General features: G+C 52.9%; 1 protein-coding gene across 2 annotated transcripts; it reads left to right on the forward strand.

The window, feature by feature from the left end:
* Positions 1 to 331: 331 nt before the first annotated feature.
* Positions 332 to 24,854, forward strand: TRIM3 (tripartite motif containing 3). 2 transcript variants are annotated; one of them, XM_030831226.2, is made up of 12 exons: positions 332 to 467; positions 8,845 to 9,010; positions 14,485 to 14,716; positions 14,941 to 15,092; positions 15,319 to 15,499; positions 15,781 to 16,513; positions 16,619 to 16,722; positions 22,430 to 22,597; positions 22,787 to 22,955; positions 23,210 to 23,280; positions 24,302 to 24,442; positions 24,565 to 24,854. In XM_030831226.2, exons 2-12 carry the CDS (start codon positions 8,880 to 8,882, stop codon positions 24,715 to 24,717), a joined length of 2,235 nt encoding a protein of 744 aa, XP_030687086.1. In that variant the 5' UTR covers positions 332 to 467; positions 8,845 to 8,879; the 3' UTR covers positions 24,718 to 24,854. The 2 variants fall into 2 exon arrangements, with proteins under 2 accessions (XP_030687086.1, XP_030687085.1); XM_030831225.3 differs by lacking the exon at positions 332 to 467 and adding an exon at positions 654 to 803.
* The last annotated feature ends 565 nt before the right edge of the window (positions 24,855 to 25,419 follow it).

The following is a 25,419-nucleotide window of genomic DNA, read 5'->3' on the forward strand; positions in this document are numbered from 1 at the left end:
AGGGAGTCGCTGGATGGTCTGAACCATAATTTCCTCGCGAGGGGGCTCCTGAGAGAGAGCCAGGCACCTTGAGCCAAGTTAAGTCCCCCGTCTTTCTACCCCGTCAGCCCCTTCTCCCCAGAGCTCTGCGTACTGCCCTTCTACCCTGGGGCTCGTCCGCCGCCCAGAGATCCGTGCCGAGGCACAGGCGATCCCTGTCTCCCCCTGCTCAGCAGAGACCACAGTAGCATAGTCCGTAGGAGCCCCCCCAGGAAAGCCTGGAAGGGCACCTCCAGGAGACAGCCCTTACCGGCTCCCAGAGTCCGAACACCCTGCTGTCCAGCTGCCTTTTCGTGACGGAGCGTCCGCCCAGTCCCTGAGACCCACTGCGCTGCCCTTTCCTGGAGCCGTCGGGAGCCAGAGGCGGCTGGCGGGGATCGAGGATCCGGGATCCGGGATCCTGCTCAAGGGTTCCCCAGCCCGACAGGGTAGGCAGCTCCTGCAGGAGCTTCGGGAGAGTTGGAGGAGCGGTGCGGGTGGGGTTGGGGCGGGCGGGGCCTCCGTGGCGGCGGGCGGGGCGTGGGTGGGTCTTCGGTCTCCGAGCCGCCCCCTCCCCCGGCTGGTCCGCAGCCCCGCCCCGGCCCCTCCCTCCGGCCTGTGCGGCGGGTCCGGCGGCGGCGCCGGCGCGGGGACAGGCGGAGGCGCGGGACGTGGGGCGGCGCCGCGGGCAGAGCCGGGCGGACGGGCGCTGGCAGCAGCAGCGCCGCGGGCCCTTCGGAGTGGCCGCAGTCCGGGTCTTGGCCCTCCCATCCTGCCTCGCCGCGGTGAGTGCGACGGGCGGCCCCCAGGGGTGCGTTTGTATCCCTGTCTGCCCAGGTCCCGGTCCGGGTGCGAGCGGCGGTGTGTCTGTCCGAGTGTCTGTGGGTGAGGGCATAGATGCTTTTCAAAAGCTGTGCCTGTCTCTGTCCACGTGAGGCGTGTCCCTGTCCGTGAGAGCAGTGGGGGGATTCTTCGGGCTGTGGCTGCTCACGTGAGGTCCATGTTTGAGGGGGGAGGCGCGGGTGGATGGGTGATGCTTCCTTGGAGGAGCGCGGGGTTTGGGAGCTTGTGTATGTTGGCGGAGGGTGTCGAACGCTGCGGCCGAGGATGGTGGGGGGTGGGGGAGCGGGTGGGGCTGCTGAGTGGGACTCTGGAATCTTGTGGCCCAGCTTGTCCGAGGGTTCCTTTCTCCCTGGTGCAGACACTTCCACCCTTTGCTACCCGCTCCCTCCTCAGGCACCTAGAGGCCCACCAGCGGGCATAGAGGACACCCCTTCCTCCTCTAGCACTGGCCTCTGGACAGGAAGCCGCATCCGGAGGCTGTTTCTTGTAGGAAAGGACCCTTCTGTTTCCCCTGCAGCCTGGGCCCCGCCTGGAGGACCCCAGGCTCCTCCCTGGTTCTGGCCTCCTCCCTTCTGGACTTGGCTTCAGATCATGGGCTGCAAACCTGCAGGGACAGATGGTTGCAGGTTGGAGGGGCAGGCTGCACCCCAGGGAGGTCAGTCCACTAAAGGCCAGCCCTGGGCTTGTTCCTGGTGTGTGGGTCTCCGATGTGGAAAGCAAAAACCCAGGACTGGCCCCTGTAGGAAGATGAGATCTGGTAGGTTGGAGCAGGTGCAGAGGTCTTTTTCACAGGTCTCTCCCTGCCTGTCTGTCCACCTCATCAGTGCCCATTCATCCCCTAAGCAGGGTTCTGACTTGCTGCAGAATTGGAACCAGAGCTGCAGGCCTGACAGGTGCCCTGCTTCTCTTGGCTTGCATGCCTCCAGTGACAGAGCACTTACTACTTCTGCTATGGGAAAGCTTCTTTATGATAAGTGGAGGTCGTTTTCCTTGGAACTTCGTTCACTTGTCTTGTTATTGCCTTTGATTTTGCCTCTCTGTCTGGTGAGAGGATACTGCAGTGATTTAAACATGGCTCTCTTATCACCAACATATACTGAGCACCCTCCGTGTGCCAGGTGCTGCCTCAGCCACTTAGGGGACAATGGCATTCTTGCTGAGAGAAGAGCTTGAGCAAAGGCCCATAGTTGATATAGTACAGCCTGTGTTCAGAAAAATGGAGCAAAACCATTTTGCTAGGCTAGGGTAGGGGCTGCCCAGGGGGAGTGTCATGGGTGCCCTAAACTCAGCAAACATTTATTTTGGAAGGGAGGTGGGGACAACTACAGCCACTCTCTAACACACCTAGCCTTCCTGTGGAAACCAGCAATCATACTCAAGGTAGTACAAGATTGGATTTAATCATGGGCGCATATTACAGTCTGTAGGGACCTTTGGCTGGACAGAAAACCTTGGGAATCTCAGATTTGGGGAAGAAAAAGATACCCTCCCCCAATTTGCAAGTAAGGGGATGGAGTAGTCCAGAGTCTTACCTTGCATTGGTGAAATTAGTGAGAGTCAGGACTAACTCCTGGATCTCCTGACTTTTAACCTAGACACATTTTAGGAGCAGAAGCAAGGATAATAGTCATACCTTATATCTGAAAGTTGAAAGAAGAGGAGGAATTGAAAAGACTCCCAGGATTCTGGCTGATGTGGCTAGGTGGATGGTGGTGGCTTTTACTGAGATGAGAGACGCAGCAAGATGAGTAGGTTAGGGGAAAGGGAATTCAGTTTTAGACTAGTCTCTAGCATCATCCCTGTACAGATGTCCAAGGTACAGCTGGATATACAGGTGTGGGTTCAAGAAGTTTTCTGCACAGGAGATAAGGCTTTGGGAGTCATTAGCAAGTGGATGGTAACTGAAACCATGGGAGATGGTGAGATTTTCCAGACAGAGTATGAAAGTGAGGGGAGAAGAGGCCCTAGAACAAAGCCCTGAGGAGCTAGACGTATAAGGAATGGACAGTGAAGGAGCAGCCAGAGAGGCAAGTGGAGAACTCGCATTGAGTGGGTTATGATAGCATCAAGTACAGCCTCTGCCCTTTTGAGTCTTGCTCTCTTGCCCAACTGGTCTGTGTTTCTTAATTTTTCATGCTTCTGTTCCATTACTCACTGTTTTCCCAGTGTACCTATCAAACTCCTATTTGTCCCCCAAGAGCCGGCTCATATATGCCTTCCTCTGCAAGTCTTCTTTATTCTCCACCACCTTCAGAGTTGGGTACTTCCTCCTCTTTGCTGCCATAGCAGTTTGAATATGTCAATATCATGACACTTATCACATGGTAGTTGTATATTTCCATGTCTGTTTCCCACACTAGTCTGAGAACTTGTGAAGGACAGGGAGTGTGTCTGTTTTCAGCATGGTGTCTCCAGTAACCACTTTAAGGGCCTTGTGCAGAGGGCCCAGGAAGTTTGATTGTTTGATAGGTTGATCAGCTCATTGAATGGTTCATTCACCTACTTACTCAGTCTGGCAGTAGTGGGTGGGAGAGTTGGTACTGCAGATTTCATCATTTTCCTTCCCTGCCAATCTTATTGCAAGGATTCCTTGGCTTTGAGGACTTCACCTCCTCCAAGGCTTCATCTGTTTCAAAGAAAACCCAAAGACTGTAGCCTGCAGTCATTTGTCATTTTACTGAAGCCTAAAATGATCAAATACACTTGGAGGCTAGTGACCAGGAGTGAGTCATTTTCAGAAGCAAGTGAGCCTAACTGGCCTCTTGCATCCACTTTTTAACAATGCCTCGGTCACCTACCTTCACTCACAGCTGTGTCAGTCATGTATACTGGGACTCTCCTGAGGTTGTACGAGGAAGTCATGGAGGAAATTAGATGCTGTTTGAGAATTTGGAGAAACTGAAAAGCCTTGAAACACATCCTTTGCAGATGTCAAAGATCAGGTGGAATCAGCACTGGCTGTCCTCATTTGCTCACAATCAACTTCCTCTTCAGCCCCCTGGATCTGGCTTCCTTTCCTCCAGCCCTTAGAAACCACACTCTCTGAGGTTAATACCAGCTTCTTTTGGGCTTTAGATCATGGGAACTGTTTGCAGCATTTCACAATGAAGATTGTTCTCTTACTCGTGAAGCTCTCTTCTCCCTTGGCTTTCATATCTCTTTCCTGATTCTCCTGCCTCTCTGGCCACACCTTTTCAATTTCTTTTCAGGCTTTTTTTTTTTTTTTTTAAATGTTGAGCCTTCTTTTCATTTATTTATTTTTATTTTTGGCTGTGTTGGGTCTTCGTTTCTGTGCGAGGGCTTTCTCTAGTTGTGGCAAGCGGGGGCCACTCTTCATCACGGTGCGCGGGCCTCTCACTATCGCGGCCTCTCTTGTTGCGGAGCATAGGCTCCAGACACGCAGGCTCAGTAGTTGTGGCTCACGGGCCTAGTTGCTCCGCAGCATGTGGAATCTTCCCAGACCAGGGCTCGAACCCGAGTCCCCTGCATTAGCAGGCAGATTCTCAACCACTGCACCACCAGGGAAGCCCTCTTTTCAGGCTTTGCTTTCTGGGCCTGTCCCTTAAATGTTGAGGTTCGTTGGGGCACAGTCACAGGCTCTTCTTTCTCATCTTATGCCCTCTCTGGGTGATGTCATCCACTTCCATGCCTTCAGGTACCATCTCTACACCAACTCCCAAATCCATATCTCCAGGCCAGACCTCTTTCCTAGGCTCCAGCTTGTCTTTCCACCTGCCAGCTGGACCTCTCAAATGTCCCATAGGCACCTCAGATTCCTCTTACTAAACACTGAGCCTGTCACCCTCCCATCCAAACTGCTTGTCTTTCAGAGTTTTCAAGCCAGAAAACTAGGAATCATCTCTAATTCTTTCTTCTCCCTCTACTCTTCATACCTAACCAACTGGTCACCAAGTTCTATTGATTCCTCCCTATAAAATCCACTTTTGTCAACCTCCCCTTAGCCACTCCCCTAATCAAGGCCACCATCATCTCTCCTCTACGATATCATGGCAGTCTCTTAACGTTCTGCTCATGATACCCCTCAACTGTTTCCCACAGTGCAGTCAAAAATTTACTCTTTTTGCTCTCTCACTCTATACTTAAACCCTCTTCAGCTCCCCACCCTGCTCCTTTGCTCTTTGGATAAAGCCTTAATCCCCTAGCAGGGAAGGGTAAAGTCTCAACTCCTCAATAAGGCCAACAAAGATTTGTATGATCTAACTCCTGCCTACCACTGCATCTCATTTCTTAGTCCTCCCCTGTCACAGTGTTTGATTCAGTCTCCTGATGCAGAAGGCACCATTCTCTCTTTAACTCTTACCCATCCTGGAGCTCTTGAATGGCCCTTTCTTCAGGAGGACTCTCTGGACCTCCAGCCTTCTGTACATCCTTCCCTCGCCCCAGATCTGGGTTAGGTGACTCTCAGCAATCTGTGCTTCCCTGGCATAGCCCTCACCGTATTGCACTACATTAATTGATTTATTAGATTGTGGAATCCATGAAGGCTGAGCTGCGAGTATTTATCTTTGTATCCCCAGGCCCAGCAGAGGTGTTGAATGAATGCTGAAAAAGGAAATGAAGTGCCTTTAGAACCTCAGTTAAAAGATGGGAAGGATAAGGGATGCAGAGATGGCAGTAGGCAGCCCGAGGAAGGAGGGTGAAATCTCAGCTCTGAGTTCAAGATCTTCCAAGTACCTGCTGTGATAAACAGTCTATTTAAACCATGGCCTATAGGACCTCGGGGGCAGATCTCTGAGGAGCAGCGAGATGGGAGAGGTGGGAGTAAAAGCCCAGGAGAGGAAGGGAGTCTTGGTGATTTAGGCAGGGGTGTGACCTCAGCGGCTGCATGCCCAGCACGTCTGGGTGGGGAACTGAAGCAGGAAGGGGAAGGGAGGGAGGAGCTGTCCGTGCTTGGATGTTGCCCAATCACCGCCCCTGTGTGACAGGCTGGGAGAGCCCCTTGGGCTTGGAGAGAGGCGGAGCCTGACTTCCAGCTGCCCCAGAAGGGCCCAGTAGACCACTCCTACTCTTCCTCTCAGCCCTCCCCTTCGCCAAACAGAAGCTTCAGCTTGGCTCCGGCCTCCTGCTCCCTCTGCCAACCCTCGGGCTGTCCTCCTCCTGCTATGTTGTTGTCTTTGTATTAAGTCTCCAGATTCAGAACCCTGCACATCTGGAGAAAGAACCTCAGAATCCCATTGTCCACATTCAGGGATGCCCTTCCTACCCTATCCATGCCCACCCTCACATAAACATAAGGCACATGCAGCTGAGCCCCTCTCCTGCCCCTCCGCAAACCTGGAGAGAGCTCTGGACTCTGGGCTGGCCCCACTGCATGCATTCATTCATTCTTCATTCACGTATTGTTTTCAGAGAGGGCCGTGGTGCATCGAGTTGGGCACAGATAGTGGTGACCTGCTCCCAGTCACTGCCTGTTTTGAAGTAGTCTGGCTCTCTTTCTGCTTCCCTTCATGGCCAGATTTCTCTCCTGAATTGTCTACAACTGCTGTGTTAATTTCTTCATTTCCATTCATCTTTCCATCACTCTGACCTGACTTCTGCCCCTCCCATTCCACCACAGCCAAATCTGGTGGACGCTCTCCAGTCTTCATCTTACTTCACCGCTCCTTCTTTCTTGAATGCCCCTCCTCCCCTGACTTCCTTGACCCCACACATTCTTGGTCTTCCTCCCATCTCTCTGAGTTCTCCTTCGCTCTTCACTCTCTATCCCTAGATGGTCCCATCCATTATCATTGCCTTGTGTCATTAATATGCCAATGCTTCCAAGTCAAAAACCAGCCCAGACCTCTCCCTGGAGCTCCTATATTCTATTTCTTACTTGACATCTCTACCTGGGTATCACACAGGCACCTCTCAGACGTCTCATGGTTAAAATGGAATGGCCCAAATCAGCTCCTTAGCTTTCACTGTCTCTAGGCATAGCCCAGCATCCTCAGGGGAGAAACTTGGGAGGCCTTATTGTCATTCCTTTCCCCTCCCACATCCAGTCCATCGTGGTGTCCTTTTGACTCAACCTCATGGTTATTTCTCAAATCAGTCCACTTTTTTGCCTATAGCTCTGCTAATACCCAACATCAGCCTACCTGAAGAACTGGGGTAGCCTCCCAAGCGGTCTCCCTGCTTCCACCCTGGCTCCTCTTCAATCCTCATAGCTGCCAGTGTAGCTTTTTAATTTATTTTTATTTTTTGTAAATTGCATCATTTCCCTCCCAATTTGGGATAGAACCCAGATTCTTAACATCAAGGTCCTTTGTGATCTCATTCCAGCCTACCTTCCCAAACTCCCCTGTGGCCTTTCATTCCCCTTTGCTCTGACCACATGAACCCTTTTGGGTTCTCAGTGAGTTTCTGCCTAAGGACTTTCCTTCATGCTGTTCCTTCAGCCTAGAATGATTTCCCTCCCTCACTCTCTGATGCCCACACCCTCATCCCTACTATTTTCCTTCTAGCCCTCAAAGCTCTACTTAAAAGTTACCTGCTTGGAAAGGCCTTCCCCAATCACCCAATCAAAAAAGCATTCTTTCTCATAGCATCCTTTTCTTCTGTATAACACTCCCCTCTCCCAATCTGTAATTATATATTTATTCATGTATTTACTTTTCACTACCTCCCCACCACAAGGACAGTGACCATATCTGTTCTGTTTATCACTCTATCCCCAGCACCTGTACGAAGTAGGCACTTAATAAATATTTGTTGAATTACTGAATTAATTCAATAAATATAGACCAATCCTTATGTCAGGCTCTGTGCTAAGTGCTAGGAATAAAAAAGAAATAAAATATAATGCCTCTCCTCAAGAACTCTGGAAAAAGCAGAGAAATAACAAGAAAATTACAGTATAGTGTATAAGGGCCAGGATGGAGGAAAGACAAGGTGCAGAGTGACATAAAGGTGGAGCACCTCACCAGACTTCAGGAAATCAGGGAAGGCCTTCTGGAGGAGGTGACATTTACGTGCAGACCTGAAAGATAAGCAAGAGTTAGCCAGATGAAGTGGGGGTGAGCAGAGGATCTCAGGCAGAGGGAACAGAATGTGTGACTGCCCAGAAGCAAAAGAGAACAAGGAGTTTTCCAGGAACTGAAAAGAAAGAAACCAGTGTGACTACTCATAGAATCCTGAGACGTGAGGTGGTAGAGGGAGGTATGGGCCAAAGCTAAGCTTTGTTGGCCAATTTAAGGAGTTTGGACTTTGTCCTCTGGACAATGGAGAACCATTGAAAGAATTTAAACAGGGAGTTAGTGATAAGGTGGAATGTGTGTTCAGAAGCCTCCTTCTGGCTGTGAGGGAGAGGGATGAGAAGGCATAGGCGAGGAGAAGGACACCAGTTAGGAGGCTGTTGCTGTATCGCTGGAGAGAATTGGTGGCACCTGAATTGGGGTGGTATCTGTGCAATTGGAGAAAAGGGGATAAGGTATTTGGGAGGCAGAATCCACGAGACCTGGATACTGATTGGATGTGGAAAAGAATGTGATCCCGGGCAGTTGTGCTGGGAGGTGGGTCAGAGCATAGATAGAAGGGCTGCAGGTGGTCAGAGGAGAGACACTCCATCAGGAAAGTCTCCCGGGGGAGGGTTTGGGGGAGGCAGAGGAGATGAAGGCTGGGTGTGTCAGTGAAGGGCATCCCCGTACCACACACTTGACATACACTAGCGCAAATTCTCAAAACAACCATTTGAGGTAGGGATTATTATTTCCATAACTGCAAATTAGGAAACTGAGGCTCAGAGAGGGTATATGAATTGTGCAAGGTCACATAGCTGGCAAGAGGCTGAGCTGGGTTTAAATCAATCTAACCTGACGCCTGTGCTTTTAACCAGAGCAGCAGGCCCGGAGGATACTCAGTCCATGTTCTTCACCCTGCTCGGTCCCTGGCAGAGAAGAGATGGGGCTAGTGCTCTGTGGGGGATCAGGTGGGGAGAGGGTTTGCTGGCTTCCCTGGTGCTGACCGTCTTTCCGTACACAGGCTGGTGTGAGTGGCAGGTGCCATCCGCGGGCACCATGGCGAAGAGGGAGGACAGCCCTGGCCCAGAGGTCCAGCCAATGGACAAGCAGTTCCTGGTGTGCAGCATCTGCCTGGATCGGTACCGGTGCCCCAAGGTTCTGCCCTGCCTGCACACCTTCTGTGAGAGGTGAGGGTGTGTGTACCGGGGAGGGATGAGGACCTCGCAGGCCCCCCGGAGAAGGGAGTGGCATGTGTAAACCTGTAAGAGGTGAGGGAGGTGTGTGCACACATGGAGGGGAGGAGATGAACCCCAGCCTACAGGAGGTAAGGGTTCGGTGCAAGAACCTGTGAGAGGACCAGAGGTTCCTAACACTGGGCTGTGGCCCCTGCCCAGAACAGGGCCTCCTCTGCCCCTGCCCAAACCCCAAGGCAGCCTTCGACACCACCAGAGAAATCAGGCAGAGCTGACACTCTCAACCGGCTCTGGTACCAGAACTTTCTGACCAGTGGGAGGATGTTCAAAACTAGGTCTGTCCTCCCTGCCTGTCCTCACTGTTGTCCTGAGGCACTGAATGAAAGGCAACCCCTCCCAGCCTCTGGGCTTCTATCTATTATTCATTCACTTAACAAATATTTATTTATCGAGCAACTACTATGTGCCAGACCTGTCCCAGGCACTGGGCAAGCAGTGATAAGCAAAAACAGGTATGATCCTTGCTCTTAAGGAGCTTACAGTATAGTGAAGGAGAAAGATAGTAATCAAATCATCTTACAGTCAGACTACAGATAAATGTAGTCCGTGCCACCTCCGTCAGACACCCTCCCAACGACGCCCGGCATCTTGCCATCACCCAGAATAACACCACTTCTTCTGTGGTTACAGACTCCAGTATCCCACTCTTGGCTTCCATTACCCCACTCTCACTACACCAGCTTTGACTGGATGTAGATGTCCAATGCCCTTGACTGCTCCGTCTTCTCCCAGCCACCATCTCCTTCCTGGTCTCCCTTCCTTTCCTACCCATCCTGAATCCCATGGTGGGCCATAGGCCTCTACGATTCCCACACGCCTTTGTCCTTTTCTAAACCCACGTGGCAGAAGCTCAATCCTGGATCTGAGCTGTAATTGGAAAGCTCCATACCTTCTCCTATACCCAGATCACTGAGCACTCTTGGAGAAAATCAGTGCCGGAGAAATTATAACAACAGCTACCGTGTATTGACTGCTTACTGTTTGCCAGGGACTGGCTAAGTGATTTACACGTATTGATTTACTTGATCCTCACAACAGATACTTTATTATCCCCATTTTAGAGAGGAGGAAACTAGGGTTCAGAGTCATTAAGTAATTAAGAGATATTTCTGAGGCTCCGCAGCAAGTCAATAGTCAAGGTCTGAATCCAGGTTTAACTGCAGAGCCTTCTCTCTTAATACTACTCATTCATTTATCCCTTGGTCCCTGCTCTCAAAGACTTATGCTCTAGTGGGAGGTGACAGACAGGCAAGCAAATAATCAAACAGGAGAGTCACAGCTTGGGCTAAGTGTTTTCCAGGAAATAAACAGGGAGTAAGTGCGGGCGGTTGGGCCAGGGGATAGTCTACGTAGAGTCATCAGGGAAGGCTTCCCCGAGGAGGTGACATTTGACCTGAGACCTGAGGATGAGAAGGAAACAGACATGTACAGATTGTTCCAGGCAACAGGATTATCTTCGCGCTGTTCCATGCAAAGGCCTTAAGAAAGGAGTGAGTGGGGCATGTTCAGAGACCAGGGGAGAAGCCAGCGTGACTGAGTGAGGAGGAAAGTGGGATGAAGTGAGGTCCGAAAGAGTCAGAACAGTTCACGGGGGAGCTTGGCGGTTTTAGGCAAGTTTTGGATTTTGTTCTATATGCAGTGGGAAACCACCGGAGGATTTTTTTTTTTTTAGCAGAGAAGTAATGTGACATAAATTAGACTTTTGTTTTTTGGCCGCGCCGCATGGCTTATGGGATTTTAGCTCCCCATCCAGGGATCGAACCCGAGCCCTCGGCAGTGAGAGCACGGAGTCCTAACAACTGGACTGCCAGGGAATTCCATAAATTAGATTTTTTTTAAAGCTCATTCTGGTTGTCGTTTGGAGAGTGGCCTCTAGAGAAGCAACAGTGGAAACAGGAAGCCAGTTAGGAAGCAGTCGTAAGCCAGGTATGTGCGACACGCAGGACGGAGATCTTGATGAGTTCAAAGGTATTCAGGGTAAACTCCAGATTCAGCAAAGCTGGGGAGAGAATTACAGGGGAGCTGAGTAGAATGGTTGAAATGCAGATTTCATAGTTGATGCCGTGATGGGTGATGAGACATAGGTAGTGCTGGGAGCATGGGACTGGATAGCTGAGGTGAACTGGAGGAAAAGATCACGGGGGGAGGGGCTGAGAGGAAGCTTAGGAACTAAGAAATCTTGATGGTGGGTGGGTCACCCTGTGGATGTCAGAGCCACCGAGAATGATGGCAGGAGTGTGTGTGTGTTGGGGTGGGAGGGAGGGTAACAGAAGAGAGTGAGCCAGAAGAAAGACTTCGGCCAATGGGGAAGCAACCATTGAGTCAGTGGAGACAACGTCAGGGAGGGGTGTTGTAGACAGGCCTGAGCTTCCAAGGAGCTGGAGGAGAAGAATTTAGAAATGTTCCAGTTGGGGGCGGGGAGGACTCAACCCCACCTTCTGGTCCTGAGGAATGTGGAGTATGAGACAAAAAACACTCTCAACTCGAGAAGACTGAAGGGGAATCTAGGTCACAAATAAGTTAATATTTGTGAAGCACTTAGCATTGTGCCTGGCACATAGTGTTTGTTAAATAAAGAAAAATTAATTAATTCAGATCAAGAAGTGTAGAGAACGTTAAGAGAAGAGATTGAGGATGTGGGAAACTTTGCAACAGGTAAATCTTCCCTCCACAAATTTGTGGTCTCCAAACACAGCCGCCGTCAGTCTGTTTCTAGTAAGATTCCTCTCCCGCTCCGTTCAGTGACTGATCCCAGCCTCCCTGTCCCCCTGGATTCCCACCACCACCCCACTCCTTCGCTTTCAGCAGCTGACCTTGCCGGAGGCAAGTTGGGCATCCTCTCTCTAATTTTGCCCCCTGTGCTCAAGTGCATCCACCTCATTTTCCCCTCCCTCCATCCAGAGGATGGGGTCCACTCCTTCTCTTCAAGCCAGCCTGAGCCACTCTCCCATCCCCAGACCTCGTCCCATGTCTTCTAGTGTCTTCCCTCCCTCCTCCTCTACTGGCTCCTCAACTTAGAAACGTGCTCAAGCCTCCCGTTACAAACAGATAAGAACACTCCTTTGTCCCTCTGTCCCTCCCAGCTGCCATCTAACCCATCAACCTACTTTTTACTCAAACTTCCAACCTCCCATTCACTCTTCAACTGGCAAGAGTCAAGCCTTCCTTCCTCTACCCCTCCCTCCACTCACTGTTTTCCTTACAGACAAAAGTACTCTTACAGTTGCCAGTTTCCGTGGGCATTTTCCAGTCCTTAGCTTCCCTGACTCCTCAGCTGCTTTTGACACTGATGACCACTCATTCCCTGCTTCTGAAATTGCACTACTCACTTTGCTGCCCTGACACTCTCTCTCCTCCTACCTCTCTGCCCGTTCCTCTTTGCTCTCCTCTTTCAGTATTTGCTGGGTGCTCTGTCCTGCTCTTGGCACTGTAATCCCCTTCTTGGTGATCATATCGTCTCCCATGGCTACATCTAAATGTTGATGGCCTCCCTGTCTTTATCTCTAACCTGCCTTCTCCCCAGCTGTCTACCGATCCCCTCTGCCTGGATGTCCCACCGTTACAGTAAACTCAACCGGGGCAAGGCTGAACTTCCCTGTAAACCAGTCCTCTTTCTGTGTTTCTCATCGTGGTGAATGTCACTCAGTCATCTAAGCTAGGAATCTGGGAGTCAACTGAGACTCATCTCTCCCTCCTCATATCTAATCAGACAACACTGCCCACTGGCTGCACTTCTTAAATACTTCTCAAATTTGGTCCACCTCCGTCTGCATTGCTGTTGCCTAAATGCAGGGCTTCCTCACCTCTCGCCTGGACTATTACAAGAGCACCTTGGTTAAGCACGTGCTTCGCCTCGGATCTGGCTCTCGTGCTCACTAGCTTTGTGACTTTGGGCCACTTACCCTTTCTGAGTCCATTAACAAACACCAAGTGCAAAGCACAGCCTGCCGCATCGTGCTTAATAAATGGTAGCTGGGTGCTGAGGAGGACGGTGCTCCTGCCCCTTGTCTGCTGTCTCATCATGTTCACGTTCACCCTCCACACAGAGGCAGATCAAATGGAAAGCTGGCTGTACCATGCTCCTGCAGCTCGCTCGTGCTGTTGAGATAACGTCTAAGCTCCTTGATGTGACCCAGGAGCCCTCCATGAACTGGCCCACGCCTCTCTCTCCACACTTCCCTTACCATTCCTTGCCTTGGGCGTCCTCTCCAGCCACCTTGAACTGCTTATAATTCCCTACTCATACATGTTGTTTCTGGCCACCTTCTGTATCTGGAACACCCTTCCTCCTCTCCCTGCACCTTTCTTGGTCAGACTAACAATTATTTATTGGGCTTCCCTGGTGGCGCAGTGGTTGAGAGTCCGCCTGTCGATGCAGGGGACACGGGTTCGTGCCCCGGTCCGGGAAGATCCCACATGCCGCGGAGCGGCTGGGCCCGTGAGTCATGGCCGCTGAGCCTGCGCGTCCGGAACCTGTGCTCCGCAACGGGAGAGGCCACAACAGTGAGAGGCCCGCGTACCACAAAACAAACAAACAAACAAAAACAAACAAACAAAAAAATTATTTGTCCAGGAAGATTTTGCTTACGTCACCTCCTCTTCAGCCTTTTCTGGCTACCCTCTCTACTACCAGAGGCCCCTTCTGTGTTCCTTATATTAATGACAGGTAATACTAATAGCTATAATTAGTATTATAATAGTATTGTAATACTACAATATATCGTACTTTCTGAGTCAGGCATGTCAGCACTTTACATTTAATTCTCCACACCTTGTGAAGCCTGTACTGTCTCCGTCTTACCAAGGAGAGATCCTTGGCTTATAAAAGTTAAGTAACTTGTCAGGGGTCATACAGTATAATAGTTGACTGACCTGGGAATTGAACCCAGGCAGCCTAGCTCCAGGACCCATGCCTTTAATCATCACACTGTTTACTTCTACAAACTCTAATTTTGTTACTTTTTTCTCTACAAACGGGGAGTATTTTAGAGGTAGGCACTGTGCTTTATCTTTGTATCCCCAGAGCTTGGCATAAATTTGGCAAGAGCAGGTAGTCAGTAAATGTTTAATGAGTTAATGGTGCGGGGGTAGGTAGTCACACATTTTCTGTGAGAAGGGTTTGTAAACACCTGTGAAAGGTGAACTTGTGTCTGTGCACACTGTGAGGAATGCGTGTATGTCTGATCCTCTGAGAGACGTCAGGGATGTGTTGCCACTCAGTTGTGAGAGGTGAGGCCTTTTACCCCTGCTGTTAGGACAAGATGCGTGTGCTGGCCAGAGAGGTTTCTAAACGAATGTGACAGCACAGCTGTGAGCACAAGGACTGGCGCCCATGGCAGGTGACAGGAGGGGTGCACTGACACCGCCCTGCCGCTTCATCCCTTTGACTCCCCCTCCTCCCCGGCCAGATGCCTCCAGAACTACATCCCTGCCCAGAGCCTGACGCTGTCCTGTCCAGTGTGTCGGCAGACGTCCATCCTCCCTGAGCAGGGCGTCTCTGCGCTGCAGAACAACTTCTTCATCAGCAGCCTCATGGAGGCCATGCAGCAGGCACCTGATGGGGCCCACGACCCCGAGGACCCCCACCCCCTCAGCGCAGTGGCTGGCCGCCCCCTCTCCTGCCCCAACCATGAAGGCAAGGTGGGCCCAAGCAGGCCCAGTGAGGCCAGGACTTGGGGTGGAGGGGGAGGAGAGGTCGGGGGAGGGGCCGAGTGGCTGCGGGTCAGAGGGTATTCTAAGTGGTCCAGGTAGCGTGGGTGCACCTGGAAGGTGAGAGGCAAGGAAGGCAGGTGGGGTGGGGGAGGGCAGGGGACAGAGAAGCGTGGTGTCTAGTCGTTGCCTGATGGGAGTCCTTGCGCCGCCAGACGATGGAGTTTTACTGTGAGGCCTGTGAGACGGCCATGTGCGGCGAGTGCCGCGCCGGCGAGCATCGGGAGCACGGCACCGTGCTGCTGCGCGACGTGGTGGAGCAGCACAAGGCGGCCCTGCAGCGCCAGCTCGAGGCGGTGCGCGGCCGGTAGGCGCCCGGCGGGAGCCCGGGCTGGTGGGGCCGTCTGGGATGGTGTCTCAGCGGGGGCAGAGGAGGGACCTTCGGGAGGGTGGAGATAAAATTCTCAGGGAGGGTAGGGGGGGTCTCAGGGAGCGGAAATCCTGGAGGGCGGCAGTAGGGTCTCCAGGGAGAAGGGACAGTTTCGTGAGGGCATCCTCAAGCAGCCCTGGTATGAGCTGTTTCCCCTCCCCAGACTACCACAGCTGTCCGCTGCCATCGCCTTAGTGGGGGGCATCAACCAGCAGCTGCAGGAGCGCAAGGCAGAGGCCCTGGCCCAGATCAGCGCGGCCTTCGAGGACTTGGAGCAAGCGCTGCAGCAGCGCAAGCAGGCCCTGGTCAGCGACCTGGAGGCCATTTGTGGAGCCAAGCAGAAGGTGTGTCCGCTCACCCTTTCCCACCACTGCCCATCATGAGATGGCCTGTCGCCTCCACGCGTCCCCTGCTCCCCACACGCGCGCACCCCTTCCCCTAGTCTATACTTGCCCCCTTCTGGCGTGGCCAGTAGGTACTGCGGGCATCTGTGTCCCTCGTCCACACTCACCCTCTTGTATTCCCTTCATGCCATAGTACAAGTTCATCAGGGATCACAGAGACACCCCCCTCACCTTCCCCTCCACAAGCCTGCTTACCCAACCCTCCCCTGACCCCTCCTCAGGTTTTGCAGACCCAGTTAGACACACTGCGCCAGGGGCAGGAACACATCGGCAGTAGCTGCAGCTTCGCTGAGCAGGCACTGCGCCTGGGCTCGGCCCCGGAGGTGTTGCTCGTGCGCAAGCACATGCGAGAGCGGCTGGCGGCGTTGGCAGCACAGGCCTTCCCGGAGCGGCCCCACGAGAACGCGCAGCTGGAACTGGTCCTCGAGGTCGATGGGCTGCGGCGATCGGTGCTCAATCTGGGTGCGCTGCTCACTACGAGCGCCACTGCACACGAGACGGTGGCCACTGGCGAGGGCCTGCGCCAGGCGCTGGTGGGCCAGCCCGCCTCTCTCACTGTCACTACCAAAGACAAGGATGGGCGGCTGGTGCGCACAGGCAGCGCCGAGCTGCGCGCGGAGATCACAGGCCCCGACGGCACACGCCTGCCGGTGCCCGTGGTGGACCACAAGAACGGCACGTACGAGCTGGTGTACACGGCGCGCTCCGAAGGCGAGCTGCTCCTCTCGGTGCTGCTCTATGGACAGCCGGTGCGCGGCAGCCCCTTCCGCGTGAGGGCCCTGCGTCCTGGGGACCTGCCACCTTCCCCGGACGACGTCAAGCGCCGCGTCAAGTCCCCTGGAGGCCCGGGCAGCCACGTGCGCCAGAAGGCGGTGCGTAGGCCCAGCTCCATGTACAGCACCGGCGGCAAACGGAAGGACAACCCCATTGAGGACGAGCTCGTCTTCCGCGTTGGTACAGAGAGCCTTGGGCGGAGGCAGAGGGGGGATGAGGCGGGGCCAGAGACTCAAAATGACCTCAGTGTGAATTTTTTGCTTCCATCCCGTTTCTTCCCCACAGGCAGTCGTGGAAGGGAGAAGGGTGAATTCACCAATTTACAGGGTGTGTCCGCAGCCAGCAGCGGCCGCATAGTGGTAGCAGACAGCAACAACCAATGTATCCAGGTAAGCTCTCCCCTAACACCAAAATAGAAGTTCTCAAGCTACAGCCTAGTAAAACAACAACAAAACAAAAATAAAACAAAGAAACAAAAACCCAACAAAGTATACAGGTCGCCTCCTGAAGGGTGAAACCCTACAGATAGTACCTTTACTTGAAGGGCCATGAATCACAGCACCACCCCTCCCCCACTCACTCGCCATCCGTTCCACAAGGGCCACAGCAGTAACCAGCACCTTCACAGTTAGGCACTGGGGTTGACTGTGCTGGCGGCCTCTACCTCCCAGGCTGTGGCTCAGGCCAGACCAGCTCCTGGACCCCAAAGATCCGGCTCATTGTTCCCTCCCCTCTGCCTCCACCTGAGTCCCTGGCTGGCTCACTTTCTGCCCACCACAGTGGTCAGGATGCAGTCTGACTTCTTATGCCGCCTTCTTATGTCCGCCGGACTGACTTCTTATGCCGGACTTCTTAAGTCCGCCTTATGCCAAGGATGCTTTTTGGCACAAAAGTGCAGCTCCGCACTATCTTCCAACATGCCTGTGTGGACCCAGAATGCGTGTCGTCTGTGCCCGTCTCTGCAAACGTCCAGTTGACTAGACAGTCAAACGGGGATAACTTGTGAAAAGGGGTGCCTTCCAGTGGCTAGACTATAGTGCATCCTCATAGGTGGTCCTGCCTCTGGCCCTCCCAGCGCCTCACACACCTGAGTAAAGCATCTGCCACTTGAATGGACGTAGCCTCTGCTGCACTCTGAGCTCCATAAAGCCAGAAAATGCGGTTTTCTCTTTTCCTTGTAGTGAGCCTACGAACAGGCAGAGCCAGTGACGGCCACCAGTATGGTAGGCGCAGCAGAGCAGTTCACAGCTCAGGCTCTGAAACCAGACACCTGGGCTTGAATCCTAGCGCTGCCACTTACTGACAAGTCATGTGACCTCCCTGAGCTTAGGTTAACTCATGTGTAAAATTAGGAAAAGAATACCTCAGAGGGTTGCTGGGAGCATTGAATGACATCATGTACTGAGCCTGGCACCAAGTGAACCTTCTGACTCTTAGCTGTTGTTGAAAATACCATTGTCCAGGTGGGGACAAAAGCCAGGAGGTGGGAAGGTGCTATAGGGCGTTGTTCAGGGAACTGGAAGGGTCCCAGAGTGGCTGGAGGGAGATTGCTATCAGAAGTGGAGTAGCTGAGGTCACGCTGTAAATGGTTTTGGAGAGGAAGCTGTGGAATTTTGATTTTATTCTGTACAGGATTGTTTCTAACTACTGTAAGCTTTCAGTTCTTGGAAACGTTTTGTCAGGTAGTAAAACTTTTCCCTGAAGATCCTTACTTCCCATCTGTACATTTAAACTTCTTCCTGACCCTCTGCCTGGGTACCCCCGTCACAGATGCAGCTCTGTCAAAGGCCTGTCACCTCAGCATCAGCTCCTCCTGGCCCTTGCTTTCCACCTAGCCGACTGAAAGAGCCAGGAACTCTTCCATGGCTATATTCCCAAGCCTGTCTAGCCCGCCTTTATTCCCACCTTGTTCCTAAGAGCAGAGGAAAGGAGAAGCTCAGGTCCACGCGGGGAGGCGTTTGGGTCCAGGCTGGATGGTGAGAAGTGGAGGGGTTTGGATGGGTAGGGGTGGCGCTGAGGCCCTGCTCCATCGCAGCCTCCACCCTCCAGCTCCGTTCTGCCTTCTTATGCCAAGGATGCTTTTTGGCACAAAAGTTGAGGTTTGGGAAACTTCCCCTGGGGTGCACACACACGGGTACTCATATCCCCGGAAAGACGTGCCACTTGGTCTCCCTGACGAGGGCCTGTGTCTGTTGTTTCAGGGTGGGGACTTAAGAGGGAGGGCCTAGTGCAGCCCCTCCCCCTCCAAACACTTCCTTCTACTACCTCAGTCCTCCTTGCCCCTGCTGCCACCCATGCAGCAACCTCATAGCTGCTAGGAGCCTGGCTCTCGATTCCAAAGCTGAGGTTCTCTCACTCTGGGGTCCTCAGGTCTGCTATGGGTCTCCCAGATGCACTGTGACTCCCCCTCAGTTCATGAGGATTGGGGCTCTCGTGAACTTCTCCTTTGGACCCGGCTGTGGTGGCAGCTGAGGCAAATCCTCTCCTTGTGCTGAATCAGCATCAGCTGACAGAAAAGAAGAAACATTTTGTGATTCTGAATGAAGAATTTGATTTGGATATATTACATCCTTGTGTAATGGTCTGAGTCCAGAAATTTTATCAGCTCTTCTGTGAAAACAGCCTCATTTCCTTCAGGCAGAATGCTAATCACACTCTCCTCCAAGCTCCCTCAGCCTTTTGCCATATAGCACTTTTCATTCTCTGCCACAATCACTGGTTTGTTCGTTTTATTTTGTTTTGGCCTCTCCCCCAAGTAGACTCAGATCCTGAAGTTGCTTACTGCTACCACGGCAAAAGAGAGAGATGTTAAGCATCACATTAGGGCACTGGCAGATTCTAGAGATAAGGAAGCGAATATGGCAGGTTTTGACGAGCCATCAGATATCCAGGGAGAGGGAGGGATCAAGAATCGCTGGCCTTGGTGACCTGAGTAGGCGGTGTTGCCATTTGGGAGCGGGCCTGGGAATAAGTTGATGAATTCACTTTTGCCTGCGGTGGGTTTGAGATAGCTGTGCGGCATCCAAGGGGAGGTGTGCGATTCTGGTCTGGGAGTGAGCTGACGGATTTATTCATTTGTTGAACGTCTGCTGTGTGCCAGTTGCTATTCCAGTGCTGCAAATGCAGCAGCGAACAAAACAGACACAGTCCCTGCCCCACCTGGGGCTTACATCCTTAGATGGGGGACAAGGATACTTAGCGGTTATTTAGTGACAGGAGTGACAGTCGTTATGAAAAGAGCTAAAAAGCATATATCACGGAGACTTAACTTTATGTGTGTATATTGATTTAGGAGATGGAGTTAATCATTAAAACCTTCTCTGGGGCTTCCCCGGTGGCGCAGTGGTTGAGGGTCCACCTGCCGATGCAGGGGACATGGGTTCGTGCCCTGGTCCGGGAAGATCCCACGTGCCGCGGAGCGGCTAGGCCCGCGAGCCATGGCCGCTGAGCCTGCGCGTCCGGAGTCTGTGCTCCACAACGGGAGAGGCCACAGCAGTGAGAGGCCCGCGTACCACAAAAAAAAAAACACAAAACCTTCCCTGAAGAAGTGACCTGGAAATTCTGAGAACTGGAGGATGAGTAGGAGTTGGCCAGGTGTACTGGGTGGGATAGGTTAGGATAGGTTGGGAAGAGGAAGACCCCCTAAAGCCTCAGTGTTGAGCTAGAAACTAAGCTGCTCGGAGTGGAGGAGGCAGACACATTGCCTCACTACCCAGCTGGTGGTACCTTTTCGTCCCTCTCACAACACCTCTTCAGCCCGTGGCGCCTACCTTCTCCAAGTGCTGTCCAACCACAGGGGACCAGGGCAGAAGCCAGGGGCACTTCTGATCAGCCAGGGAAGGGCATGATGGGAGGTCCACATCAGGAGGAAGTGATGTCCATTGGTGAGACCAGTTCAAACAGCCCTGCGGGCCTAAGAAACAGAGATGATGCAGGGGCGGGGGGCTCAGTCCACGCAGGAGGGAGAACATCTGGATCAAAGAACAAGGCCAAGGCCCATAACTTGAGTCCTCCAGGGCTGCTCCTGCCTCTGATTTATCTTGTGTCCCTGGAGTTATAACAAAGCAATGTGTGAGCCTTATGCAGTGAGTGATGTTGTGGCTGTGAAGGAGAAGCAAGAAGGCTTAGCTATAGAGGAGAGGAGCATTAAAATCGTAGGTGCTTTTAGGATGGTGAGACCTGAGCATGTTGCTAAGGTGGAAGAAGTACAAGAGGGTGAGAGGTTGAAAGGTCTCCTCTGTCCAGATTACCTTATCAGCCTCATAGCCTGGACGGGCTAATCCATGTCCATTCCCCCACCCTCACCTACCCCTTTCTTGTCTGCTGCTAAGTCCTGTGGAGTCTTCCTCCTGTATGTCTCTCGATCCATCTACTTCCCTCCAGGAAGTGCCCTGGTCCAAGCCATCATCAGTTGTCACCTGGACCACTGCAGCACCTCTGCCTGGCCGGCCAGCTTCCAGTCTCGACTCCTCCCTGCAGCCAGGGTGCTCTTTCTGAAAAAGCTCCCATGTGCTTTTTCCAACACCACCAAGCAGTTCTCCAGTTCTCAGTGGACACTGACCAGGGATCCTTTAAATTCAACTCAATTCCGACATGATCTACCTGGAGATGGCATCACATCCCACAGGTTGAAGGCTCAGTTCCATGAGACTGCCCCTACTTCAGATGCTAATCGAAAGTTCAGTTTGTCGCCTGTAGTCTGACCAACCAGCTATAAAGTGGAAGTTCCCACAACCCACTCCTGTGTTCAATTAATTAGCTAGAGCAGCTCACAGAACTCAGACAAACATTTAATTACGTTTATCAGTTTACTGTAACAGATATTATAAAAGATACAGATGAACAGCCAGGTAAGAGATACATAGGGTGAGGTCTGGAAAAGTCCCTAGTATAAGGAGTTTTGGTTCCTGTGGAACTGGGGTACACACCCTCCTGGCACCAACCCGGAAGCTCATCATATCTTCTTGTTCAAGAATTTTTATAAAGCTTAATCTGTGCTCCCCACCCCTTCTCCTTCCCAGAGGTTGGTGGGTAGAGCTGAAAGTTCCGACCCTTTAATCAGATGGTCTTTCTGGTGACCAGCCCCATCCTGAAGCAATCTAGCCCCCCCACCCCCACCCAAGTCGCCTCATTAGCATAAACTCAAAAGAGACTCCTTATGAATGACAAAAGACACTTACTGATCAGGAAATTTTAAGGGTTTGAGGAGCTCTGTGCCAGGCACTGGGGACAAAGGCCGAATATATTTCTTTTTTTTTTTCCCCCAAATTTATTTACTTGTTTATTTTTGGCTGCCTTGGGTTCGTTGCTGCGCGTGGGCTTTCTCTATTTGCGGCAGTGGGGGTTACTCTTTGTTGTGGTGCACGGGCTTCTCATTGTGGTGGCTTCTCTTGTGGAGCAGGGGCTCTAGGTGCGCGGGCTTCAGTAGTTGTGACACACGGGCTTAGTTGCTCCGCGGCAGGTAGGATCTCACCGGACCAGGGCTCGAACCTGTGTCCCCTGTGTTGGCGGGCAGATTCTCAACCACTGTGCCACCAGGGAAGTCCCTCAAATATATTTCTTATTATATTACAAAGTCAGATCTCCTCTTGTCACTTTCCTGCTCAGAAATTTTCAGTGAATTCTCATCATACCCAGAATAAAACCTTACTCCTTCTGTTCTTCACGGGAGTGCCCACTGCCCTCCATCCACACTAGGCAAGTAGGGCCCATACTGAGTTCAAGCAGCGCCCCTATTGGACTCTGTGCCTTCTGCGTACTGCTGACTCTGCTTAAACACCTTTCTTCCTCCTTCTTTACTCGCCAACTTTGGTTCAGCTCTTGGCGTCCTTATTAGGCTTTTAGCTCAGATTGCCCCTGCTCCTGGACCACCTCTCACCCCTTTCACATTCTCACAGTCCCATTCATGCCTCTGCTGCCTGTCCCCTAAGGTCTGCGCTGGCAACGTCTGATTCTACCCACGGCAGGGTGTCAGAAGTGCTTGTTGAGTGCTGAATGAATGGGGGCGGGTCTCCTCCCTCAGGGTCCTGCTCCCTCCCCTCTGTGACCACAGTCTCTCCCCTCCTGCCCCCTCCCTCCCTTGCTCCTCTGCTCCAGGTTTTCTCCAATGAAGGCCAGTTCAAGTTCCGCTTTGGGGTCCGAGGACGCTCGCCTGGGCAGCTGCAGCGTCCCACAGGTGTGGCCGTGGACACCAATGGAGACATTATCGTGGCAGACTATGACAACCGTTGGGTCAGCATCTTCTCCCCTGAGGGCAAGTTCAAGGTGAGAGGCCTGCTGTCTCTACTCTGCACCCTTGGTGGCCAGCTGAGATGACCATTCTAGTGCCTTCTGGTGGTCAGGGCCTGGACTGCTCGATCCATCCTCAGCCTGAGGTTCTGCTTTGGTGCCAGGCTGGGTCTACTCTCCCCACGGGGCGGGATAAAGCCCCTAACGGATATCCCCTTCCTCCAGACCAAGCTTGGAGCTGGCCGCCTCATGGGCCCCAAGGGAGTGGCTGTAGACCGGAACGGGCATATCATCGTGGTCGACAACAAGTCCTGCTGCGTCTTTACCTTCCAGCCCAATGGCAAGCTGGTTGGCCGTTTTGGGGGCCGCGGGGCCACCGACCGCCACTTTGCAGGTATTGGGAAAGAACTTAGAGACCTAGTCTCTGATACCCCAGTCCCAGAGAACTCCCCTGGATGTCCCAGCTCTACAGACCCCCTCCTCCTATATTTTGACCCTAGGGGACCCCGTCCCTTCACTATACCCTAGCACCATCATCCCAGAGACCCCACCGCTCTCCTCACACCACAGCTTTGTCATCCCAGATGTTCTCCCCCATCCCACTCAGTATCCTGGCTTACTGCCAGAGAGCCCACTTTGTATTTTCAGGGCCCCATTTTGTGGCTGTGAACAACAAGAATGAGATTGTAGTGACGGATTTCCATAACCATTCAGTGAAGGTCAGTGTTCTCCCTCCCTCTATGACCACAGTTCCATCATCCTTTCCTCTTGCACAAGACTCCTCTCTCCCTCACCTACCTCCCTTTTCTCCCCCTTGAGATCATTCATTTGAACAATTGACATTTATGGCGTGGCCGCGTTGTCCCAGGCACTATGCTAGAAGCTGGGAATACAGTGATGAATAAAGCAAATACATTCCCTATCTTATTGGTTATGGTCTAGTGGGGAAGAGAAGAAAGTACCAGGATATTACAGTGTGATGTGATGCATTCTGTGCTAGGAGAGTGCAGGGAAACTGAGTGAGGTGGGGGGGTGGGTAGCAGGAGCATTTGATCCAGGTGGAACTAAGCACAGGTGGGAACTCACCAGAAGGTAGGGGGACAGGAGAAGCCAAGGAGGTGGGAACTCATACCATGTAGTCAAGAAACTACAAGTAGTTCAGATGAGGTTTGAAGAGGGGAGTGGCGCCAGGTGAGAATGAGCCTTGCTCATTCCCTCAAGGGGCTTGCTCTCTTCCTAAGAGCTATGGGGAGTCACTGAATGATTGCAGGCAGGAGGGTGATGCAGTCCTGTGTGTCTTAGAAAGATCGCTCTGGCTGAGGCGAGACTAGAGGCAGGAAGATCAGGCTTCTACAGTAATCTAGCTGAGGACCATTGCAGTGGCGATGTATGCATAGGGTACAGATTTGCGATACAATCAGCGGGTTGTGGTAATTCATTGGCCGTCGAACAGAGGAGAAGGTGGAGTCGAGAATGACTCATGGCTACCTGGGTGTTGCCAGTCACTGGGAAGGAGAAAGATGGGAAGGACTTTTCCAGGGAAGATAAGCTGCCCAAGGGACATCAGCTGGAGATGTCCAGTAGGCAGTGGCATGCATGGACGTGAAGCCTGGGAAGAAGAACTGGTTTATAGCTGCAGATCTGGGGGTCCTCAGCCCTGGGGCTTCACCCCATCCTCCTCCAAGGCCCCGCCTTCTGCCTGAGGCCGGGTCCCCAGTCCCCAGCCCTTTCCCCTGCCAGGTGTACAGTGCCGACGGAGAGTTCCTCTTCAAGTTCGGCTCCCACGGCGAGGGCAATGGGCAGTTCAATGCCCCCACGGGAGTAGCCGTGGACTCCAATGGAAACATCATCGTGGCTGACTGGGGCAACAGCCGCATCCAGGTGAGGAAGGCCCGGGGATGGCACCAGGGTGAGGTTTCCCGCTGGGCCCCAGGCACCCTCTCCCCAAATGCCACTCATCTGCCTGATCTCACGGCTCCCTCCAATCTCTGCTCGTCCCTCAGGTATTCGACAGCTCTGGCTCCTTCCTGTCCTATATCAACACATCTGCAGAGCCACTGTATGGCCCGCAGGGCCTGGCACTGACCTCGGATGGCCACGTGGTGGTGGCCGACGCGGGCAACCACTGCTTTAAGGCCTATCGCTACCTCCAGTAGCTGCACGGGACCTGCCTGGCTCTTGGAGGGACGGACATAGGGGTGATTGGACAAGATGGTCTGGCCAGGAGGTGGGCCAGACCTGGCAGCACTGAATGTGGGCTGCGGGCGCGGGTGCGCCCGGTGCCCTCCCTCTCCCCCCTCCCAACCCCACGGTTGCACTTTATTTATTCGGTTCTTGCTTTGGTGACTGGGTGGGCCTGGACCATGGTCCCAAGGATGTGTGCAGAGCTTCACCCTCCCCTCCCCTCCTTACACATCACCCCAGCCCTCGGTCTGCTCCCCACCCCCCCAGCCTGGGGCCAGAGCAGCCTCTTACTCCAGGGCAGAAGTCCCTCTGGTTGTCTCCCTACCAGCCCATACACACTGACAGAGACAGCAGTACCCACCCCTCACATTAAATAGATGTGTTCACCACGATGGTTTTGTTGCTTTCTTGTGGGCCGGGGCTGGGAGGGGAGGGGAGGGTGCAACTACCTCTTGACGAAAAGGTGGGCAGGCAGCTGGGAAGGGGACCCCGATTCCCAAATGTGCCCTGATGTTTTGAAGCTTCAGGAGAGGAGAGCAGAGAGGGGGAACGCCTGGGGCTCAGCCACCTCTGAATGCCTGTCCCCAGACCCACGTCTCCTGCAGAAATAGTAAGTCCTTTGGCTATCTGCTCTGGGGCTGAGAAATGACCCTGGCCTAGAACACAGCCAGCAG

This window comes from Globicephala melas, chromosome 8 (assembly GCF_963455315.2).
Source record: "Globicephala melas chromosome 8, mGloMel1.2, whole genome shotgun sequence".
NCBI classification, from domain to species: Eukaryota; Metazoa; Chordata; class Mammalia; order Artiodactyla; family Delphinidae; genus Globicephala; species Globicephala melas.

Coding starts and splice junctions, on each gene's coding strand:
- TRIM3 (XM_030831226.2), top strand. CDS start 8,880: ATGGCGAAGAGGGAGGACAGCCCTGGCCCAGAGGTCCAGCCAATGGAC. Junction 15,500..15,780: donor TTTGTGGAGCCAAGCAGAAG/GTGTGTCCGCTC, acceptor ACCCCTCCTCAG/GTTTTGCAGACCCAGTTAGA. Junction 22,956..23,209: donor CACCGACCGCCACTTTGCAG/GTATTGGGAAAG, acceptor TTGTATTTTCAG/GGCCCCATTTTGTGGCTGTG.